General features: G+C 41.8%; 1 protein-coding gene across 1 annotated transcript in view; it reads left to right on the top strand.

Annotated features, from left to right (window-relative positions):
• Positions 1-248: 248 nt before the first annotated feature.
• The window catches only part of BMAL2 (basic helix-loop-helix ARNT like 2), a 35996-nt gene continuing 15106 nt past the window's right edge, over positions 249-21138 (top strand). Inside the window, exons 1-8 of the mRNA XM_083401212.1 lie at positions 249-1712; positions 9198-9345; positions 12481-12513; positions 13694-13851; positions 15036-15115; positions 16942-17034; positions 17902-18019; positions 18748-18894. Of these exons, the coding sequence (XP_083257338.1) occupies positions 1625-1712; positions 9198-9345; positions 12481-12513; positions 13694-13851; positions 15036-15115; positions 16942-17034; positions 17902-18019; positions 18748-18894 (865 nt within the window). The 5' untranslated portion in view covers positions 249-1624. The remainder of the gene's footprint in view (positions 1713-9197; positions 9346-12480; positions 12514-13693; positions 13852-15035; positions 15116-16941; positions 17035-17901; positions 18020-18747; positions 18895-21138) is intronic.

Below are 21138 nucleotides of genomic sequence, written 5' to 3' on the forward strand. Positions count from 1 at the left end.
AACAGCTTGCTTCTTAATTTTATCAATTTTTTTTTTGTTTCAAAAATGTATGTCCCACCTAATTTTTGAGGAACTAATGAGGTACAGTATCAAAACAGGTTGGTTTGGTTTTTTAAAAAAAATCCCCAAGCCAAATTAAGCATTAAAAACTACAAAACAAACCAAAAAAACCCAAACACAGTAATAACTCCAAAGTGGCAAGGCACCAGACACCCTCCCCCCAAATCATCTAGAGGTCTTTTTGAAAAATGGCATGTCTGAAATACCTGGAGTGGGTGTTCACCACTGATTGAGGAAGCTGAAATAAAGCTTCAGATGATGCCTAGTTAATGACTGGATCTAGCCCCATCAAAGAAGCGATTCAGTTAAATGCATTGTAAACTTCATACAGGGAAATCCCGTTGGCTGAAGACGGGTCACCACAGCGTCATCTGGTGTCAGTGTTATAATGCACATAAAGCACCAATATAGCTGAGTGTGAGAAATGTATAAAAGAAAGCGGTCCCAAGTGATTGCTTTATTTAGCTAAGTTATACACCACTCAGTCAAAAGAAAATGTCAGCAATAACAAAAAAGTTAAATGTAAAATATGAAATTCAAAACATTAAATATTGTTCAATGAGTCAATTAACCAATAATTCAAAATTAGTCACAGTTCAGGGAAAGCTGGATTAAACAGAAACACCAGCACCTTGACTAGAGCTTGGAAGCAAACAAACAGCGCAGGTTGTACAAAATTGGAGTGATGGAATCAAAATGCCTGGCATCTGTCAACAAGCGTGTATGATTGGAAATGGCCCAAGACTTCTTTTAGGGTTCAAAGTCCTCAGTTCCATATTTATAAGCATTGATCTGGGGGCTGTACAGTTGATAACGCCTTGCATAAAAATAAAGCTTTGCGCTGGACATGGTGCTAGCGCATCAGAGAAGGCAATGGTGGGGAACCTGTTGCCCTCTTAATGTTGCTGGACTCTCAGCCAGTTTAGTGTGGTTAGTGCTGGACTACGACTTGGGAAACCAGGGTTTAAAATCTCCATTCAGCCATGAAGTTCACCTAGGGCCAATCACAGCCTCTTAGTCTAACCCACCTAAGAGGGTTGTGAGGATAAAATGTGGAGAACTATGTACAGCACCTTGACCTTGGAGGAATTGTGGGCTATAAATGTGTTTTGTAAAAAAAAAAACCCACCATTGCTGGTCATGCTGGCTGCAGTTGCGAATCCAGCAACACCTGAGGACCACAGCTTCCCCATCCTTTCCCTAGGGAACATTTTATTAGCAGCTGTGCTTTCTGATTTGGGAATGCTCAAAGCTTATTTTGGGAAGAAGGCCTCCAAACCTCTGTTCTTGTAGAGGCACTTGGAGGTAGGCTCCAACTTCAGCCTTGCAGCCTGGCCTGAGCTTTCTGAATACTGTAGTTGACAACAGAATTATATACATGTTTACTCAGGTAAGTTGGCACATACTTTCACAAAATGTGCATCCTGCCAGAGGACTGCAACCTCAAGCTTGATCTTGGGCCACCTGCGCCCTGTTGCGATGGAGCAGGTTTCGTTACAGGTGCGGGTTCAGAGGACTCCCTCTCGCCCCCGGGTTGCAACATCTTTCCAACCTGCGCGTTCAGATGCAGAAAGCACTTTTTGCGAGTTATCTTCTGAATCGCGTAGGATTAGAGAAGCCAAGAAACTGGGCGGGGGGCACCACCATGGCGGGTGAGAGAGAGCTGGAAGGGGCTCAGCGGGTTCCTCGGCGTATCTGGGTCTGCGGCGGCGATGGCGGAGCTCGGCTTGCCCGTGGGTTGGGCCCCGGGTTCAAGCGGCGCCCCCGACCCCGAGCTGGCCAAGGCGAGCCGGTGGAGCCCGAGGGCTGCAGTCGCCCTTCCTCCTCGCCCTTGTGAAGGGGAGAGGGACCCCGGCAGGCCCAGGCCCGACCACCCCGAGGCGTGATGAGGCCTCGGGCGAGGTCTGCTCCTTCCCCTCCCGGCTCCTCGCCTCTCCTCACTCGACGCGCGCCCTGAGCCGAGGCCTCGCCGCGTCTCCTCGGCGCTCTTCGGGCTCCGGCGGCCAGGCCGCGCTCTCGCGAGAAGAGGCGGCGGCGGCGGCGCTGCGGCTGAGGGAGCCCTCGCCCAGGTGCGGCGGCGGCGGCGGCGTCTCCGCCCTGGGCCGCCGCCTCCCGCTGCTGCTTCCTGGGCTGGAGGCGAAGGGGCGCCTCGCCTCGTGCCTGCGGGGCGGGGGGCCGCGGCTGCCTCCGTCGCCCCGGACTAGCCGGGGGCGCTGGCCATGGCCGAGGCGGGCGCTGAGGAGACCGGCGGCGGCAGCCAAGGGCTGCGGGCAGCGGCGGCGGGCGGCGCAGGTGAGAGGAGGGCGGCGGGGAGCGAGCGAGCGAGCCAGTCCCTCCTCAAGAAGGAGCGGCGGGTTTCGCGCCTTTCGCCGGCGCTGCGACGGGTAGGACTAGATGACCCCTGGGGGTCCTTCCTGCAGATTGGGTGGCAAACTCCCCAGCTGACTGTGGAGGGAGGCGGGCGGCGCGGTTTCCCCTCTTCCCCCAGGCATTTAATTGATGGGCTGGTTGGCTTTAAAATACCCCAAGCAGGACAGCCCCCGCGGCGCAAAGGGGGTTTGCGGGGAAAGAAAGCGGCGCAAGGCAATAGCCGGACTCGGAGCAACGGGGCCGAATTGTCCTCTCCCCCCTTCGCCCCCCAAACAAACGAAGAAAGTGGGGCTGATGGGCGGGTGAGCGGGATGCGAAACTTCCTCCTCCTCCTCCTCCTCCTCCTCCTCCTCTGCGCTTCGCTACCTCGACCTTTATTTCGCCTGCCCTACTTTTGCAACATGTGCGTGATCTGGCTGTCGGACACGTACATTTTAAATCTGCCCGGCTGGTCTTCGTCGCGCAGAGAACAAACTTGCTGTCCGCCTCCCTTTCTACTTCAATTTTCTCCAAATGATTCTTTTTTTCTCTCGGAAAAAGCGGGGGAATAGGAAGAGGAACCTGCAGCGATGCTTTAGGAATCCCCTCTGGAGCTTTTAAAATGTGTCCTGGTGGAACTCCAGTTTTCTGAAATAAGTATCTAGCCGTGACATCAGTTGGATACATAAACTAATACTTGTTGTGTATTTTATGTTTGACAGAGGAGGTTAAAATCAGTCCCAATTTGGGTGTGATTTCTACATTGTTTAACTGAAATATTGGGATGCATTAAATGCTGCTAAATGCAGTCCAAATGCACTTTTCTGTGAATAGTCTATAGAATTATAGATATATGCAGATGGATAAACAGTTTTATCATTTGGCTGGAGCTGTTCTGTAATCGGAGTCGCATATCCTTGTAGGTCCTGATTCTTGGTTTACAATATGCTGCAATTTTATCTACAGTTAATTTTAAAATATGTTTTTACTCCCTAGCTTTTTAATAATTTTGTATGTGTCAAGATAATTTTTTGCCATGCTGCTGTACTTTAGGTTATGGATTATTTTTGCGTATATTAATATCCCTTGTTCTTTAAATCTGAGGGTCAAGTGATATATAGAACAATGTTAAAGTGTATAGCTTCCTTCTTAACACTTCAAAGTTGTCTGTTGCCAAAATTTAAATCTAGAAAGGTGTTCCAATTTGAGACGGTTTTCTGTTGTTGTCATTTCTATTTTACTTCATACTAGAGAAGTAGCATATCTACCGTAAGTTCTGTCTTCAAAAAGTAGGTCAAGTCCTATCTTGTTTCGAGGCTGGTGTATTCCTTGCAAAGTTTATGACTGGATTGTTTAATTTTCCAGTTTTCACCTATTAAGAAATAGTTATATAAAAAAAAAACAGTATAGGCCATGTTACTGATCTCCAGGAAAAAATCCAGCTCCTAGAACGTACTGGATCTTTCTACACCCTCCTTTTCTGATGCTGAACAAGGTGGATAAGCTAGAGCAAGGATGGGGAATTATTTTGGGCTCTATGGCTGTGGGACGCGGGTGGCGCTGTGGTCTAAACCACTGAGCCTTGGGCTTACCAGTCAGAAGGTCAGTTCGAATTCCCGCGACAGGGTGAGCTCCCGTTGCTCGGTCCCTGCTCCTGCCAACCTAGCAGTTTGAAAGTACGTCAAAGTGCAAGTAGATAAATAGGCGGGAAGATAAATGGCATTTCCGTGCGCTGCTCTGGTGTTGGTGTTCCGTTGCACCAGAAGTGGCTTAGTTATGCTGGCCACATGACCCAAATCTGTCTGCGGACAAACGTCGGCTCCTTGGCCTGTAGAGTGAGAGAAGTTCCGCAACCTCAGAGTCGTCCGCGACTGGACCTAACGGCCAGGGGTACCTTTACCTTTATATTTTAAAGATCGTCTTCCATGAACATGTTTTAACGAGTCCGTAAATGACTGTGGAGGCCAATTCTGGTTCCACATGTTATTCCACAGTGGGAACATAGGTTTCTAGCTGGGAGCTGATCGTGGTGAAGGTTTGCCGCATGTGCCTTCATCTCAGCACGTTTCTCCCTTTCGTCCTGAGTTCTAGCGTCTTCAAAGTCCATGACACCTTTGGTCAAGGCTGTTTCTCCAATTGGAGCACTCACAGGCCAATGTTTCCCAGTTGTTGATGTTTATACTACTTTTTTTGGATTTGCCTTGACAGTCTTTAAACCTCTTTTGTTGACCACCAGCATTTCGCTTTCCAATTTTAACTTCAGAATAGAATACTATATACTATATAATGGCTTCTAGGTGGAATAGATTTGAACAATATTTGTTTACAACTCATCACTAAAACCTTATGCACATAATCATTAGTAATGTATTTCAGATGGGAGTTTTACAGCAGATCTGTTCAGATGCTCATGCTTGGAAAAATTCAAGTTATAAATAGTTAAAAAGCAAGCAGTGTATTCAATTGAGATGGTTATTTATTAAAACCACATAATAATTACAGGATTTTTTTTCTTTTGCATTTTTTAGAAAAAAGAATTTGAAACTCCCACTCAGCCATGAAGCTCGCTTTGCGCCCTTGAAACAGTCACTTATCTTAACCTACCTCACAGAGTTGTTGTGAGGATAAAAAGGGAATGAGAACCATAAAAAGCACCTTGATCTTTTTCAACAGCAATCCATTTAAGCATTTAATACCAGCAGCACCAACCTTACCCCCATATTCCCCCAACTACAGTAATCACTTCTCCCTGCATATTGCTTCCACAACGAACATAATGCTCCCCACCTCTCTGTCCGACTGCGGCATTTCCAGGGGGGGGGGGGACGACATACCCAGAAATTGGAGAACAACACTCCACTTGTGAAGCATACAGTGAATATTTCTCTCCACCATTCCCCGGTGACATGCTACAAAAACAGCCGCAAAACATTTGGGCAACTTGATATATATTAAAAATTTACACCAGTAATTGCATAATTTGTAATGCTGCATTTACACAGGCAAAAAAGAAGTGATGAAACACTGGAAATAAAACACACGAACACTGTTCTTTGATTGCTATGAAAATTCAGGAGTAGAATGTAGCAAACACAAACAAGCTTCACATACAGACAGACATGCATTTGTGTGTGTGCACATGCTGTTCAGCTTGTCGTTGTTTTTGCTCACTGCCTGCAGGGGCAGACTTTGGTAATATGGTACCCTGAGTGAGGACATAATTTGCCCCCACCCCGCCATCCAAACATTCTTATTTTCAGAATAATTCCTAATGGTACAGTTAGTTTTGTATGGATTTTCTCAGTAGGTACCCATATAAATTGTTGTTGTTGTTACTACTATTTTGTGTCCCCTTGGTTCAGCACCATGTGTGGGGGAACTACCTGCATTGCCCTAAATCTGGTGCAGCTGCCTGCCTGCCTTGGGCCAGTTACTAACTATCAGCTGAACCTATCTCTTATGGCTGTTGTGAAGATATAGAAGTGGCTGCAAAAGGGGACTTCTTTCTTGCATTATAGACATCAGTTTTTGCTTCCTTTAGTCAAGCTGATTGTACTCTAAAGGGGCATTTGTTTCCCTGTCCCCAGATTAGTACACCTCCAAGGCTTCAACTAGTCTTAATCTGGCCTATTTTTTGTGTGCTTAGATGCAACAACCCAATTGTATGCAAATGAGTTCACTCCCAGGTTGGTATAGCATGCCCAAGGGTAAAGCATCACCATAAACCCTTATCTGGCCCCTCCTCACAAGAAAACCTAGGCTGCAATCTTCTACCCACTTACCTGGGAGTAAGACTCATTAAACACATATACTTTTTCTGAATAGACATGTACTCTTGTACTGAGAGTTAACAAAACAGATTTATTTTTTTAATTGCCTGGAGTTTAGAAGACATGCCTTATCCCCTTTGCAGAGTTTTCAGTTTGCATGTGCTTTTTCTGTTTCTTTGCAAGGGTGGAAGATTCTTTAGCACTCACCCACATTTACTCTGTAGTAGAGTCAGCAGGTAATACTTCAAAAGGGAGTACCTGATCTCAAATGGAGATTACAAGATTGGCTAAAAACACTGAAAGCAGCCAGTCTGGTTTATCTCACAATAATCATTTAGAAGGTTAAGACTTGTCTACATAGCAGTTAACGCCAAAGTTTAGGGACATTGCCATTCAAATAGTGTGTGCGCGCCACATCACGTGATTGATTATGAGGGACGGGGCTTACCTGCCCCCCTATTTTATTCAAGTTTTATTCAATACATGTGTATTCTTTGTACCTCCTACTTGACATCCCTGCCCGTTGGCAGATTAATATTCTGCAAGGTGTGGATAAGAATGTATGGGTAAAAAAAAAATTCCCATTAACAATTCTGCAGAATGTTGTGATCTGTTGTAGATACAGGGTGTAAAAAAAAATATGGGTCATTCAGGGATGCCTGGATTTGAGTCACAGTAATCTGTTTACTTTCCCTAAAATGGAAGCACAATTGGCCGTTATATTTACTGCAATATTCCAAGAGTAAACACCTACAGCAGTGGGTGGTGAACCTTTTTGTTGCTTACCAGCTATCACAAGGGTGCTAGAAGGTATGTTAATAAGGCAAATGCTGTAATGGTCTTAAGTACTTTCTTATGTGTTCATTGTATTGAAGTGCTGAGAGTAAGAGCTTCATTCACGCAAGCAAGGCATGCTCAGTCCGTTTTAGCCTTACCATTTTCCACATCATTCAAGTTGCTGCATATTTCTAATGAATTATAATTCTCAATCTTCTCTTTACATGCAAATATAGTTGCTTGTACTGTGAGAGAACAGGTGCAAATTAAGAAGTATCTGATTATTTAGTCAAGTTTCTTTCCCTCATGTTTATTTGACTCCATCCTCAGATTAACTACTTGATCATGCAAATGAAATAGGTAAATGTTGAAGCAAGATAAGGAAGGGGCAGTTAATCTGGGAAACTGTGTGTAAGCAGGTCTATCATTAGCATTGATATGTGTAATGAAAGATAAATGTTAGTTTTTAAGTTTGCCCAGGACTCTTCATTGCTGTCTTTTGCAGCAAAACCACTGCTTCCCCTAGATGTGTTCTGCTGTTGTAATAAATTCATTGTGAACATGAAGAAAGCATAAAGACTCTTATGTGGCCTTATATGCAGAGAGTTTAGGTATTCATTCTGGGTTGGAAAACCTTTTATCTGTAGTTGCAATGTATTTCGTTAATTATTTTTAAATGTTTTTGATTACTTATTGCAATATGTCCTGTAAAGTGCTTAGAGATTTTATTACAATCAAACAGTATACACATTTTGTTAATTAGGTAAGTAAACTTAGGCATTCTGTGAGGGGTTGCATGACAGACAGACAGACATTTCTTATTGAGTTGTGGTATGCACAGCATAGTGTGGAGAAGAAAAGGCCAGGTGTTTAAAATGATGTGAATGCTTCAGGCAGTCACTTTTCTGTAGCCATTGTAGGGTTTGCAGCAGCAGTAGTTATATGGAAAGTTATACTAAAAGCTAATCCTCTTTCAGATGGTTTTCAACCAGCTCTGGAAGGGATTGTACTTTATCTAACGGCCTGGGAGTGATATTAGGTTTGTCATTCTCTTAAGCATCAAGTAATTTTGGTGGCACAAAGAAACTTCTGTCATTTGACAGACTCATATGCTAACAGCAACCTCTCCTAGACTGAGCTAGCCTAGCCACAGTTATATTTGCCTTGGTAACTGATATGAGGCTGCTTTTGAAGACAGTTCAGAAACTGTAGGTAGCCCAGAACACTGTTCCTAGGCTGATAATGGGAATTAGGTGAAGAGAAAATAATTTGTGTTTATTGCAACAACTCTACCGGCTTCCAGGGACTTTCTGAGCTCAGGTCCAAAGTGCTAGTCATAACCTTTGAACAGGTTATGACTAGATTATCCACAGCTCTGGATCCAAATATTTGTTGGACTGCTTTTTCTGCATCAGTCTACCGATTCCTTAAGATCATTATTTAAGGCCTTTCTCCTTGTGCCTCTGCAGCCTGATGTGTGGCAGAGAGCAAGCCTTTTTTTGGTGGCACCACACCTTTAAAATACTCTCCTAAAGGAGGTCCACCTAGAGACTGCATTACTATCATTAAGGGCTTGTCCACACTTTCGCTTGTCCAGTGCCTAGAAAGAATGGGTCCAAATGACTTTCTGTGTTTTCTAGGCACAGGTCCAAGCAGTTTTGCCTTTACCTCACCACTTCCTCCCGGAAAACTGCTCTTCAGCGCTAAATTGGAGCAAATGTCAATCCAGAGAAAACCCAATTGATGTTTATTCATCAGCGGGTTTTCCCCAGGGAAAGCGGAAGTGTTTGGATGAATCCTTAGTCACCAGGCAATCTGTTTTCCTAGGCTTAAAGGACTGTAAACATTCTTTAACTTAGTGAAGATTCGTTTTGCCCATATACTGTAGTTAAATTGTCTGGCGATGTTTTAGTTTCTTTTTAATTTCCCGTATTACTTTGCATTTATTATTGTTGTTATTGTTGTTGTTGTTTTAAGTTTTACTTCTTGCTTCTTATACCATGGTTAGCAGCTACCCTAAGAGCATAAATCTTTGTTGACGGTGTGGGACATAAATTATGTAAATGGACAGATTGATTGACACAGAATTAAGAAGCATGTTTGTCATGGGGGAGCTCTTTTGTATCAAGGTTATTCATGGATTTAGGTCAGCAATTTTTTTCATTTCTGTCTACATTGGTTGGAATACAGTACATACAAAATCACTCTGTCTCAACTTTGGCACTATTTTACTATTTGCAGATAATTTTCAGATGGAAGGAAACCAGTGTGTTGCCTCTGCGTTCTCAAGCCTTATGACTCCTATATCCCAGCCTGTCACTGCCAACTCAAGTAATACATTTGGAGTGGACTTTCCAAGAAAACGCAAAGGAAGTGATTCTGATAACCAGTAAGTTGGGGGGGGGGTAATTTCTGCCTCACTGTAGTATAATAATACTGGATTTGTGTTAGACCTATAGTTGCTAGTGTGTGTGTACACATGTTATGCATCTAACACATCTATTTTGGGAGATATTTTTGTGTACCGTATTTTTCGCCCTGTAAGACGCACTTTTCCCCCTCCCAAAATGAAGGGGAAATGTGTGTGCGTCTTATGGGGCGAATGCAGGCTCCTTGGCTTCAGTGATAGCAACGCGAAGCCTCAGAAGCCTGTGCTCCGGAGGCTTCGCGTTGCTTTCGCTGAAGCCAGAAGAGTCTGCTCTTTGAGGCTGGCGGTGGGGGAAAGCAGTGCTTCCCCCATCGCCAGCCCCAGAGGATCGGGGGGCAGCAGGAAGGCGCACGACGCCTTCCTGCTACTCTCCGACCGAGCTTTGAGGCTGGCGGTGGGGGAAAGCAGGCTTTTCCCCAAGGAGGGAAAAGGGACTGACTGGCGGAGTCCGTCCCTTCTCGCTCCTGTGGGCTTTTGCGGGAGATGGGGGAATTCCCCCACCTCCCGCAAAAGCAGGCAAAAGCCGTGCGCTCTTTAAAGCGGCTGCGTGGCTTCTGCTGGCTTTTCTAGGAGGTGGGGGAATTCCCCCATCTTGTAAACTTGTAAACTTCTCCTTGTAAACTGCTCCTTGTAAACTTCTTCAAATCCCACAGTTCTCAATAATTTTCCTAAACCAACGTACATTTCCATATTTTACTCAGACTGTCTGTTCTCATTCCTTTTTAACGTTTTTACCTCTTATCTGTTCTTTCCAAGAATGTAATTTGATACTTTCCTGATATTTTGAAATAATAAAACAGCAGGGCTGGAAATCAACAACTGAAAACATTATAGGATTTAATTGGAGGGGATTACATATTTTAAAACAACAGCAACAAATATTTAACCTAAAAACCATTAGATTTGGTACCAAGATTATCCTACTGAATGAAGCCTATCCGAAGGAGGGTATCGGAAAGCTCAGCTGTTTCAGGTGGCCTCCATGATGTAATGAAATTTATTCCTACTTTCCATTTGTCTAGTGTAGATTCTTCTTGCCACAGATGGTCTCAGTGAGTTAACACTATGAAAGTTTTTATGTACATCTTTATCTTTTCCAACAATGGCATCTTACCTCATCAGATACACCATGCTGCTTCTATTTAGATTTTCCATGGAGTTGTTGAAAATCTGTTTCTGAACTACTAACTCCTATCTGAGCTCTCCAAAGTGCTTTTCATAATATCTCTTCATAATACTAAAAGTTGACATACCAAAAGTTTTTAAGCAGAGGTTGGATGGCCATCTGCCATGGATGCTTTAGCTGAGATTCCTGCACTGCAGGGGGTTGGACTAGATGACCCTTGAGTCCCTTCCAACTCTTAAGATTCTATGACAGTACCCACTTTCTGAATGTGAGCATCTTTCAAATACTTTATTGTTTAAGTTGGTTGTGGCATCAGGGATATTTACCTCAATCTTTAGTGTACTATATTATAAGAATTGCTGGGAAGTTGCACAGCATTTTAAATTGCCAGATGATTAAAAGTAATTAACAAAAAGTTATGTCGTGACAGATGTGATAAGGGAAAATGTCTATTAATTGTCAGGGTATTCTGCTATGGCTATAGCAAGGCCCAAATTGATTGTACTGGGTGGGGAACCAGTGGCATGGGCATGGGTATAGCCCAGGGGGGCAGCTGCCTCCCCTAGATCAAATAAAACAATGGTCAGTTAGTTAAGTATTTCTAATCATGTTTGTTCTGCCCCCCTAACAAAAATTGTGGCTACATCCGTGGGTATGTGGGCTGCATCTGGTCAACACAGCCTTTCTGTTCAGCCTACTCACTTTCCAAGGCTCCAGCCCCTCATTGTCTCATGCTTCTGATGCCTGCTGCAGTTAGTTCACCAGCTGTCAGCATGTTCCCTTACTCAGGGAAGTAGCCATATCCGGGCATTCCTTTCTGTGCTAGGAGGCACTCATACATGTCCAGGTGCCCTGGGGAGTATTCAGCAGCATGCAGCCTTCTCCAAAAGTGCCCAAGTATTTCAAGAACCAGTCAGCTCCTCTCGCTTCTCCCAAAGCGATAATCCCCTCTTTGGAAGCATCTTCAGCAAAAAATAGTGGGGACTCTAGTTGCAGGGTGGGATTCTTGCAGGAAAAGTCCAGGCCAAAGAGTAATTGCAGGAAAAGAGATGCTCCATAATTCCAGTGCGGGAGGAGAGGAAAAGGAGAGAGAGAGAGAGAGAGAGAGAGAGAGAGAGAGAGTGTAAAGGCATGAAGATGGGAGGGAAAACAGATTGAGATGCAGGAAGTGAAAGGAGAAGCGAGATGTCTCTTCTGTGGAGCTGTGGATTTGGGAAGTTTGGAGAGATGGAGCTGGGTGGAAGGAAGCTGAATTTTATGCAGAAGTAAGTGGCGTGTGTATGTGCCTGAAAATGTACAGTATTTCTGTAACTGGATTTGTTTTGCACTGTATACTTTTTTGGGTTTCGTCCTGCATATGTCCCCCCACCCAAGTTTACACATGTGGGGAACACAGCCCTTAGACTGAAATGGGTTCCCTACTCCTGCAGTACGTGAAATAACTTTGACCACAGTTGCCCTGGGCTTTTTCAGGCTGCAGCACAATCTTTAGTACCTCTTCAGCACAATAGCCACAAAAGCCAAGGAAAACTCTTGGAATCACATTACAGTGGTACTTCAGGTTATGAACTTAATTCGTTCTGGAGGTCCGTTCTTAACCTGACACTGTTCTTAACCTGAAGCACCACTTTAGCTAATGGGGCCTCCCACTGCCGCGTGCCGCTGGAGCACAATTTCTGTTCTCATCCTGAAGCAAAGTTCTTAACTCGGGGTACTATTTCTGGGTTAGCGGAGTCTGTAACCTGAAGTGTCTGTAACCCAAGGTACCACTGTACTGGAATGCCGTCTTCTATGACTGGTGTTTAGGGGTAAAGAAGAAAGGCATTTTTCTTTTCTTTTTTGGCGTTCTTATGTGTACCAGGTCTCTGCTGTAAGAAGAGTAAGGAAAACTCAGCATGATTTTCTATTGTAATTGTTTTTCATTCTTGATTTTGATGTCTTCTAAATAGTTTAAATTCTCTTTTCTCTAGGTATGCATGTGATGCTGATGATCTCCAGAGCAGGTATAATTCCTTAACGAACTAACAAGCAAATAGTTAAATACAGTACTGTATTTTTGAATACCATGCTCAGAAGAGTTAAAGTGGTGGTTAAATGTATATTTGTGTTTCTACAAATTCAAAATGTTCATCAAGATCACTTAAAGACTAAATGTAAGGAACTTTCCAGAAATATAGTGTAGTTACGTAAAACAGTGTTTCTGCTTCAGATAAAATGGCTAGTAGAGTTGTTTGGCTAGTAGAGTTTGGCTAGTAAACGCTGAATTTGAGAACTGAGTAGACTGCTGAACTCCACTATACTCCACAGGGTATAAAGTAATACAAGAAAATCCACCTGAGTCAGTGGAAGATCCCACAGAGACTGGCATATCCCTAGTTCTCATTCATGTGTACTGGTTAGTGCAGGCTTTAATTTGTTTGCTTGAGGGGTCATGGTAGTTTTAAGAAGATAAAGTCTTAACTTTCATTTGTTAGTGTTAAGTTTAGATTTAATCCTAGATCATGTTCAGGTGTGTGTATACATACATATGTACATATATACATACATATAAACTATAAATAAGAGGTTTTGACAGTCATTTATTTATCCCTCATGAATACTCTTTTTTATATATATATATAATTTTTATTCAGTTTTCCAATAAAAAGTTAATACAATTCATACATCTTTTTTTTACATCCATTCTCTTTTTTGACTTCCCTCAACTTGACTGATACTCCTTCCCTTCTTAATTTCTTACACATTTCTAAAACCTTACTTCTAATATTTTTATAAATTAAATCTTATTTTACTCATATTCTAACAATTCTTTTTACAGAGCTTCATTAAAGCTTACAAGCATTATTTGTTTTTCACTTAAATTATGCATATACTCTGTGAACTTTTCCCAATCTTCTGTAAATCTCTGATCTCGTCGATTTCGAATTCTTCCTGTCAGTCTGTCAAGTTCTGCAAAGTCCATCATCTTCATTCTCCATTCTTCTAGTGTATCCCTAATGAATACTCAGCCCCTACTTATATTTGTATATCAACATTTTCTCCCATCTCTAGTTATTAATTGCAGAAATCAGTATGGTTCTTTCTCTTGCTGTTCATACAATAACTTTGCAACATGTTATATGGAGTTCAGCTTGTTCTTATTAAGTACCACTGCACAAGATATGTCTTCTGCATTCTTTTTAGGGAGGCTCACAGCCAAACAGAGAAACGAAGAAGAGACAAAATGAATAACCTCATAGAAGAACTATCTGCTATGATACCTCAGTGCAACCCAGTGGCCCGTAAAGTGGATAAACTCACAGTATTAAGAATGGCTGTGCAGCACTTAAAGTCATTGAAAAGTGAGTTCAGAATGGTATAAAATATCCTGTTTTAAGTGTAAAAATGTGTACACCAGGGCAGAGTGACTTCTACAAATAGAAATACTACAGTGTCCTATATAGGACAGATTGAGTGCCCAGCTAATGCTTTCTTTGATTGCAATATCTTTTGAACAAGCTGCCTCTCTGTAAGGCATGAAAAGTGTCCTGGCAAGTTATTCGGTTGCACTGACACAGCAATCCTTGCTTTTATTGCTGTTGAAACCGACCATTGGATTTGATGTTAAATTTAGAACAGTTTTCCACTGCTTTAAGTATTTATGAAAACGGAACCTGAAAGATGTTAATACTGTAATTATTATTATTATTATTATTATTATTATTATTATTTTATTTATACCCGCCCCATCTGACTGGGTTTCCCTAGCCACTCTGGGCAGCTCACAGCATATATCGAAACATACAAAAACATCAAACATTAAAAACTTTCCTAAACAGGGCTGCCTTCAGGTATCTTCTGAAAGTCAGATAATTGTTTAATTCCTTGACATCTAAAGGGAGGGTGTTCTACAGGGAGGGTGCTACTACTGTGAAGGCATTCTACCATTTTCTTCTCTATGTTTATATCTGTTTAAGACTTAAAATTTGCTCTCTGTGGGTCATGGGTAGGTAAACTAAGGCCCGGGGGCCGGATCCGGCCCAATCACCTTCCATATCAGGCCCGCGGATGGTCCGGGAATCAGTGTGTTTTTATATGAGTAGAATGTGTCCTTTTATTTAAAATGCATCTCTGGGTTATTTGTGGGGCTTGCCTGATGTTTTCACCTAAGTAGAATGTGTGCTTTTATTTAAAATGCATCTCTGCGTTATTTGTGGGGCATAGGAATTCATTCTTTTTTTCCTTTCATAATATAGTCCAGCCCCCCACAAGGTCTGAGGGACAGTGGACTGGCCCCCTACTGAAAAAGTTTGCTGACCCCTGCTGTGGAAGAGTATGGAAAAAAGAGTTTTCCATACTCTTTTGTCTCAGCTTTCACTTGCAAACCTTTATGACCAGTTTGCATTTTTAAAAGTGAAAATGCCAAACAAGTGTGAGCATATTTGTGGGCTGTTTTCCCGCTAGTAAATCAATGACTTGGTGTGAAATCTCTTTATCTGCCTTTGGTCTCCTTTTAGAAATTAATTTATCATTTATCATTTTGCAGGTTCTTCTAATTCTTACTCAGAAGTCCGCTACAAGCCTTTTTTTTTACAAGATGATGAACTTCAACACTTAATTCTTAAGGTAAGTAAAGAAAGGTCAGGGATTGAGTGTTATTTCAACAGTAGTTGCTTCATACTGGATTATTAACTTTCTTTGCCTTTCTCCAAAACAACCTCAAGATGACTGATACTGATATATTAATCAAATATAATAATACATTAAGAACTATTAAAAGCTACTTCCAGGTGGTTTAAGCTGCTGCCCCTCTCCTCATTCTACATGTAAACTGAAGAGGGCATGACAAGTTTTCTATCATTTCTGCTGTCTCACAAACAAATCATCCTCCAAGATTGACTTCTTCAAATTGTGGTGACAATATGAATTTTAATGTTTTTAATCCTCTGGAAGGGAGGGACATAAACACACCTGAACCAGACCAGAAATGGAACATCCTCTCTATTATAGAGACACAACACCATGCTCACCATTGCCTGGGCTGAAGGTTTCTTCAGGCTTTCTGGGCCTGGAGACCCTGCTCACTCACCTCTCTGTTTCTTAGGGCCTGAAGTATTCTAGAGGGCTGCCATACAGGGCACTCTTCTCTGCTCAGGATTCTGAAGGTCTAGCCATAACAGATGCGTTAACCGTAGACCTGCTGGCCACCTACAGATTAACTGAGCACTGCAGCATGAAGGACGTACTCTGCACAGCAATGGTGTCTCCTCCAGTTTTAGTCCTCACATAAGTGCATTGCAAACCCTTAGGTTTGTCACCCCCCCTCCCCATTTATATGAATGACTTGGTTTAATTCCAATCTGTGCTTTTCTTGCCCTCTAAAATTGTTTACTGTTTTCCTGGTCCAGTTTTGGGTTCACACAATAATCCCTATTTCATATTCCTACTTTATTTTACATTCATATATATGTTCATATTGTACCAGATCCAGGAGCTCTTGGATGAAACTGATTTTCTAGTTCCGTTTGAATCAGGGTTAAGGCCTGGCTTTGGTACAGAAACTGCTTTGGTTGCCCTTTATTATTACCTCTGTTGGAAGAGAGACAAGGGAAATGTGTTCCTGTTAATTCTCCTTAACTTCTCAGCGGCTTTTGATACCATCGAACATGGTATCCTTCTGGAGCAGATGCCTGAGTTAGGGGTGTGTGGCATCACTTTGCAGTGGTTCCAGTCCTACTTAAATGGTCATTCCCTTCAATGTCATCAGTTGTGTGTTGACCAAACCTCTCTGGCAGAGGGAATGGAGACTTCCAATTCTGTCCCTGCCTAATGCTTCCCAGGTCCAGTCTTTGGAGAGAACAGAATATAGAATCCTGTATACCACAAAATATATAAATCCTCCCAGATATTGGTTTTAATGTATGTGCTCATTCTGATCCTGGTGGATTCAGTGGGTTTACCATATCAGTTGATTAATTGGTTGAATGCTTATTCTGAACCAGTGACACTTTTCTTTTAACAGTGCTTTTTCCGTTAAGGTTCAGTAGAGACTTTAAGATAATGCTTCAGGTTCTGTTCTGGGGTTTGGTGCAGGTTCAAGTTCAGTTTGACTCCCTGCTTTAGACAATCCTGAGTTGGAACCAAGGTTCTCTTCCTAAAATAGAAAGAACCTCCCTCTGACATTAAGATAGAAAGAATGTCCCTCTGACATTGGGAGAGATCCAAGCTGTAATGATTTTAAAGATTAAAAGCCAGAATTTTGAATTGTGCTTAGAAATACACAAGGATCCATGAAACATGTTTTTAACTAACATGATATGTTCAAATCAATGCAATCTTAAATTATTAAAACTACTGTTGACATAATTTATTTTTCTGCCTCCTGAGATCTTGTTTTTTCTGCCTATAAATGTGTGAGTGTATGTGTGTTTTCTCTCTCTCTTAATTTACAGGCTGCTGATGGGTTCCTCTTTGTGGTTGGATGTGACAGAGGGAAAATCCTGTTTGTTTCAGAATCTGTTTTCAAGATCCTTAACTATGACCCAGTAGGTGACTTTGTGTACTAAATACTGAATGTAGACAGTATTTCACAGCAAAATATTTAGTATAACAGTTTCTTTAGGTATTACTAATTGCCCTGACAAATGCCAACCCCACACCCTTCACCATCACACATGCATTACCATTTTTTACTTCCAGAGGTTTTTTGTAAGCTGCCCTGGAGACATGGAGGACAAAGCTATTAACAGCTACTAGCCACTGTGGCTTTGTTCTCCCTCCACTGTCAGATGCTGTATGCCTCAATACCAGTTTCTGGGAACCGCAGGTGGGCAAATACTGTTGTTCTTTTGCCCTGCTTGCTGGCATCTGATTGCTAACTGAGAACATGGCGCAGGAGTAGATAAGCCATCGACCTGATCCAGTAGGTTCTTGTTGCATTTGGAGGACAGGGGATATATTCACAAAACAAATAAACACACCTTTCCCGTTAATGACTGTTGCGGGAGTTCTTCAATCACATGTGGCTCTTCCCCATTAGTAGCTGACAGTGGACAAGCTTCATCTGCATGTTATTATAGTCATCGTTGGCACCACCACATAGTTGTTTCCTTACCTCTGAATTTCAGAATTGCATGATGTTACTTAAATAGTTTGCCAGCCAGTGCTCTCTGCTATAATGTGAAAATATTTGATATTGTTTAAATGCAGTTTTCTTTGGAAACAAACCCAAACGTTTGATTCAACAATCCATTGTAGTGACTGTGAATGTGTGACAACACACACACACACCTTAGCCCTTACAGTGGAGTACTTTTAAGTACTCAGTGTTCTTCAGTATACTTGTGTCTTTTTGTTAGTGAACGAGATTTGTAACGCACAGCTTATGAGGTAACAATGTTGTGTTCCATTAGACGAGTTTGATTGGGCAAAGTCTTTTTGACTATCTTCATCCGAAGGATGTTGCCAAAGTGAAGGAGCAACTTTCATCTTCAGATGCTTCTCCCAGAGAAAAGCTAATAGACACCAAAAGTAAGTCTTCACCTAAAATTGCTTAGATGTCATGATTTAGCTGTATGTGCATATAGCCGTGTTCCTGCAGTTCTTATTTATATGAGCTAAATCATGAGTGCTTGGTTGTACTTAATGTGGAAGACTTTAAGACAACTGAAAGTGCCCCAAGAAGCATGTTTTTGGATAATGTCAAGAAATAATTTTAGATATGTAGCAAAATCAGTCATGTCATTTTTACCAGGCATGCTAGTTTATTGTGTGGGTGTTTAGTCAGTAGAAAAACCTGGTGTAGTCTAGCAAAGGATAAAATGCTTCACTACCAAGAATCACTGTATTTAAAAATGTTACATGCCATTCCTAATGTAATCAGATACTGTTTCTATCATATACATTATGTAACTTGTAACTGGTTTTTGTATGAGCATCCTCACAAACCTTTTTTTTAATGTTCCTACCAAATTAGTGGTTAAAGCTATATGGAGTTCAAATTCAAACTTCAGTCATACTGTATCATCATGCATAACATTGGTTGGGTTGTAAAATAGATTGCTGCTTTCCCCTCTTGAGTTACTTTAACCATATTTCTTCATTTTCATATTTTAATTCATCAAAGGTTTCTAAGCTATATATGCTGAAATTTCAGAAGCAATATGAAAGTATCTTGGAAGCATGTGAAAGCTGAATAGTGTTTTTATTTCACATGCCAAGTATTTTTGTGTGTTTTGTTCCTTTTTAAACTTTAAAAGCCGGTTTGCAAGTTCACACAGATTTTCAAGCTGGGTCATCATGTCGTCTGTATTCTGGTGCTCGCCGTTCATTTTTTTGTCGAATAAAGTGTATAAAAACCACAGTGAAAGAAGAAAATGAGTCCTTGCCAAACTCAAAGACGAAAGGTATTTCTAAATAAGTGAATAATATTTTATTTCAAGTGCTGTATGTGTTAAATCATAATGTGCTTGAATTATTATTGTATGATTTGAGGCTGCATTTCTGTACACATTTAAATAGAAGCTACTCCATTAAGTTTAATGGACTGACTTACAAGTACACATATGTTGGTTTGCACTGTAAGTGATGTAAAATTGTAGAATCCATGAGAATAATATGCTTCTGGAAACATGAAATGGTTTCCTGAAAGGCACTGAATAGGATTTAAGTTACCAGGACTACAGCAAATATAAAGGTTTCTCAAAAGCTGTTAAGAAATTGGGCAAGCTCTGCAATTGCACAGTGTGTGCCTGAATCATCATTTTTTTAAACGTCTGTAGAAACTTGCATACATAGGACAATGACAATATTTTTAGTAGAATATTATACAGCTGGTTTCCTTAAATTTAACAATTTTTATTGGTTTAATTGTGAGACCACATACCTCATTTAAAAAAATGCAACTTCAACCTCAGCTTTTCCCCATTCTTACTTACCGTATTTTTCGCCCTATAGGACGTACTTTTTCCCCTCCAAAAATGAAGGCTTTCACTGAAGCTATCCGCTTCAGGAAGGGATCCGCAAGCTGTGGGAGAGCTGCGCGACTTCGCGCAGCTCTCCCACGGATAGCGGAGAGTTTGCCTGCACCCAGAAGCTTGGGGCGCGCTGAGCTCAGCACGCCCCAGGCTTCGGGCTTTGCGTAGCTCTCCCACGGCTTGCGGATAGCAGCCTGTTCTGGGGGCTGGGGAAGCTCGGGCTCCCCCCGCCCCAGCTCCGCACCTGGGGGGAAAATAATTTCTTTTTCTTTATTCCCCCCCCCCAAAAAAAAACTAGGTGCGTCCTATGGGGTGAAAAATACAGTACTTGTGCAAGTGTATTTCAAAATATGATCTTCTTAAAATGTTACAGCTGTGTTATTTATTTCACATGATTTGTATACCACCTGATTCTAATAAAACCTCAAAGCTATAAGAAGTGGACTTCAGCATTCAAAATACCTAAAACAATAGTTGGAAATAAATTAACTTCAATCTAAATTTATTACCCTCCTTACTTAAACTTCATGTGTGTGGGATGAGTATTTCTGTGCTACATCTGTTGACTTTATTAAAGAAGAAATGGCTGTCAGTAGAATCAGCATTGTATTCGGTGGTCCTATGCTAGTTCAGTAGTAGGGGACTGACATCCTGGCCTGCATTAATCCAGGCATAGCATTTGGGTTGTAACAAAGTTCCACTGCCGTAATCTGGATGCTTGTACAGAGTAACAATGTTCATTTTATATGAATGAGGTAGTTTTTTGGTTGCATCTTGAGGAGAGTATTTAATCCGAACACCAAGTAAATTCATTTTATCACAATTGTAACATGGACAGTTTAGTAATAACTTCAGTAGTATTTTACCAACCGTTAGGATTGAATAGATAGTTTCTGCAAGATAGGCAATTCCACACATGCACATCCTAATGGGATTAAATAATAATAATAATCCTGCCTCTGTTATATCAGGGGTGGGGAAACTTTTTCAGCCGGAGGGACGTATTTCTTCTGGGCCACATGCCAGTGAGTACAAAAGGCAGGACAATCAATGAAAATTTCACCTTTGTACACTGGACTAGTTTCTGCAAGCCCCCCTGCAACTCTCTCAATCCTCCATCCTGCACATTGCAGCCAGGCAAAAGCCCTTGGGAGTGTGAAGCAGGAGCAGTGAGGGATGTGGCCTGGACTCTCTCCTTTGGGCCAGAGGACTGCAGCACTGCGTTTGGCCTCCAGGCCTGAACTTCCTCACCCCCGTATTATATTAATACAGCAAGTACCATTTTGGGAATTTTACTAGTTTACCTATTGTTACAATCCAGAGTTTTCAGCACACTTTTCAAATGTAGACAACCACTGGTATCAGTATTTTGCAAGTCTTCTTTTGTGGTGTAGTGTTGCTGAATGTACTGAGGACCCAATGCTCTTATTTTAGAATAAATGCAGTGTGTCTACTTTATGTAGGCAGTAAGAGCTGAACAATACCCCACTGAAGTCTACCTTTTATCTCTACCTTATCTCTCACTTCAAGTGAAATAGTGCAAGCATATTGCTATAACAGCATCCTAAGCAAGTCAGTTCCACAGAGCTATGCATAAGATTGGGATGTTTTACCTGATATAATGCTCATTGTTTCTCACAAATAATTTGTACATGTGCCTTGCACTAAATATGG

Source organism: Podarcis tiliguerta (genome assembly GCF_965153285.1).
Source record: "Podarcis tiliguerta genome assembly, chromosome: 10".
NCBI classification, from domain to species: Eukaryota; Metazoa; Chordata; class Lepidosauria; order Squamata; family Lacertidae; genus Podarcis; species Podarcis tiliguerta.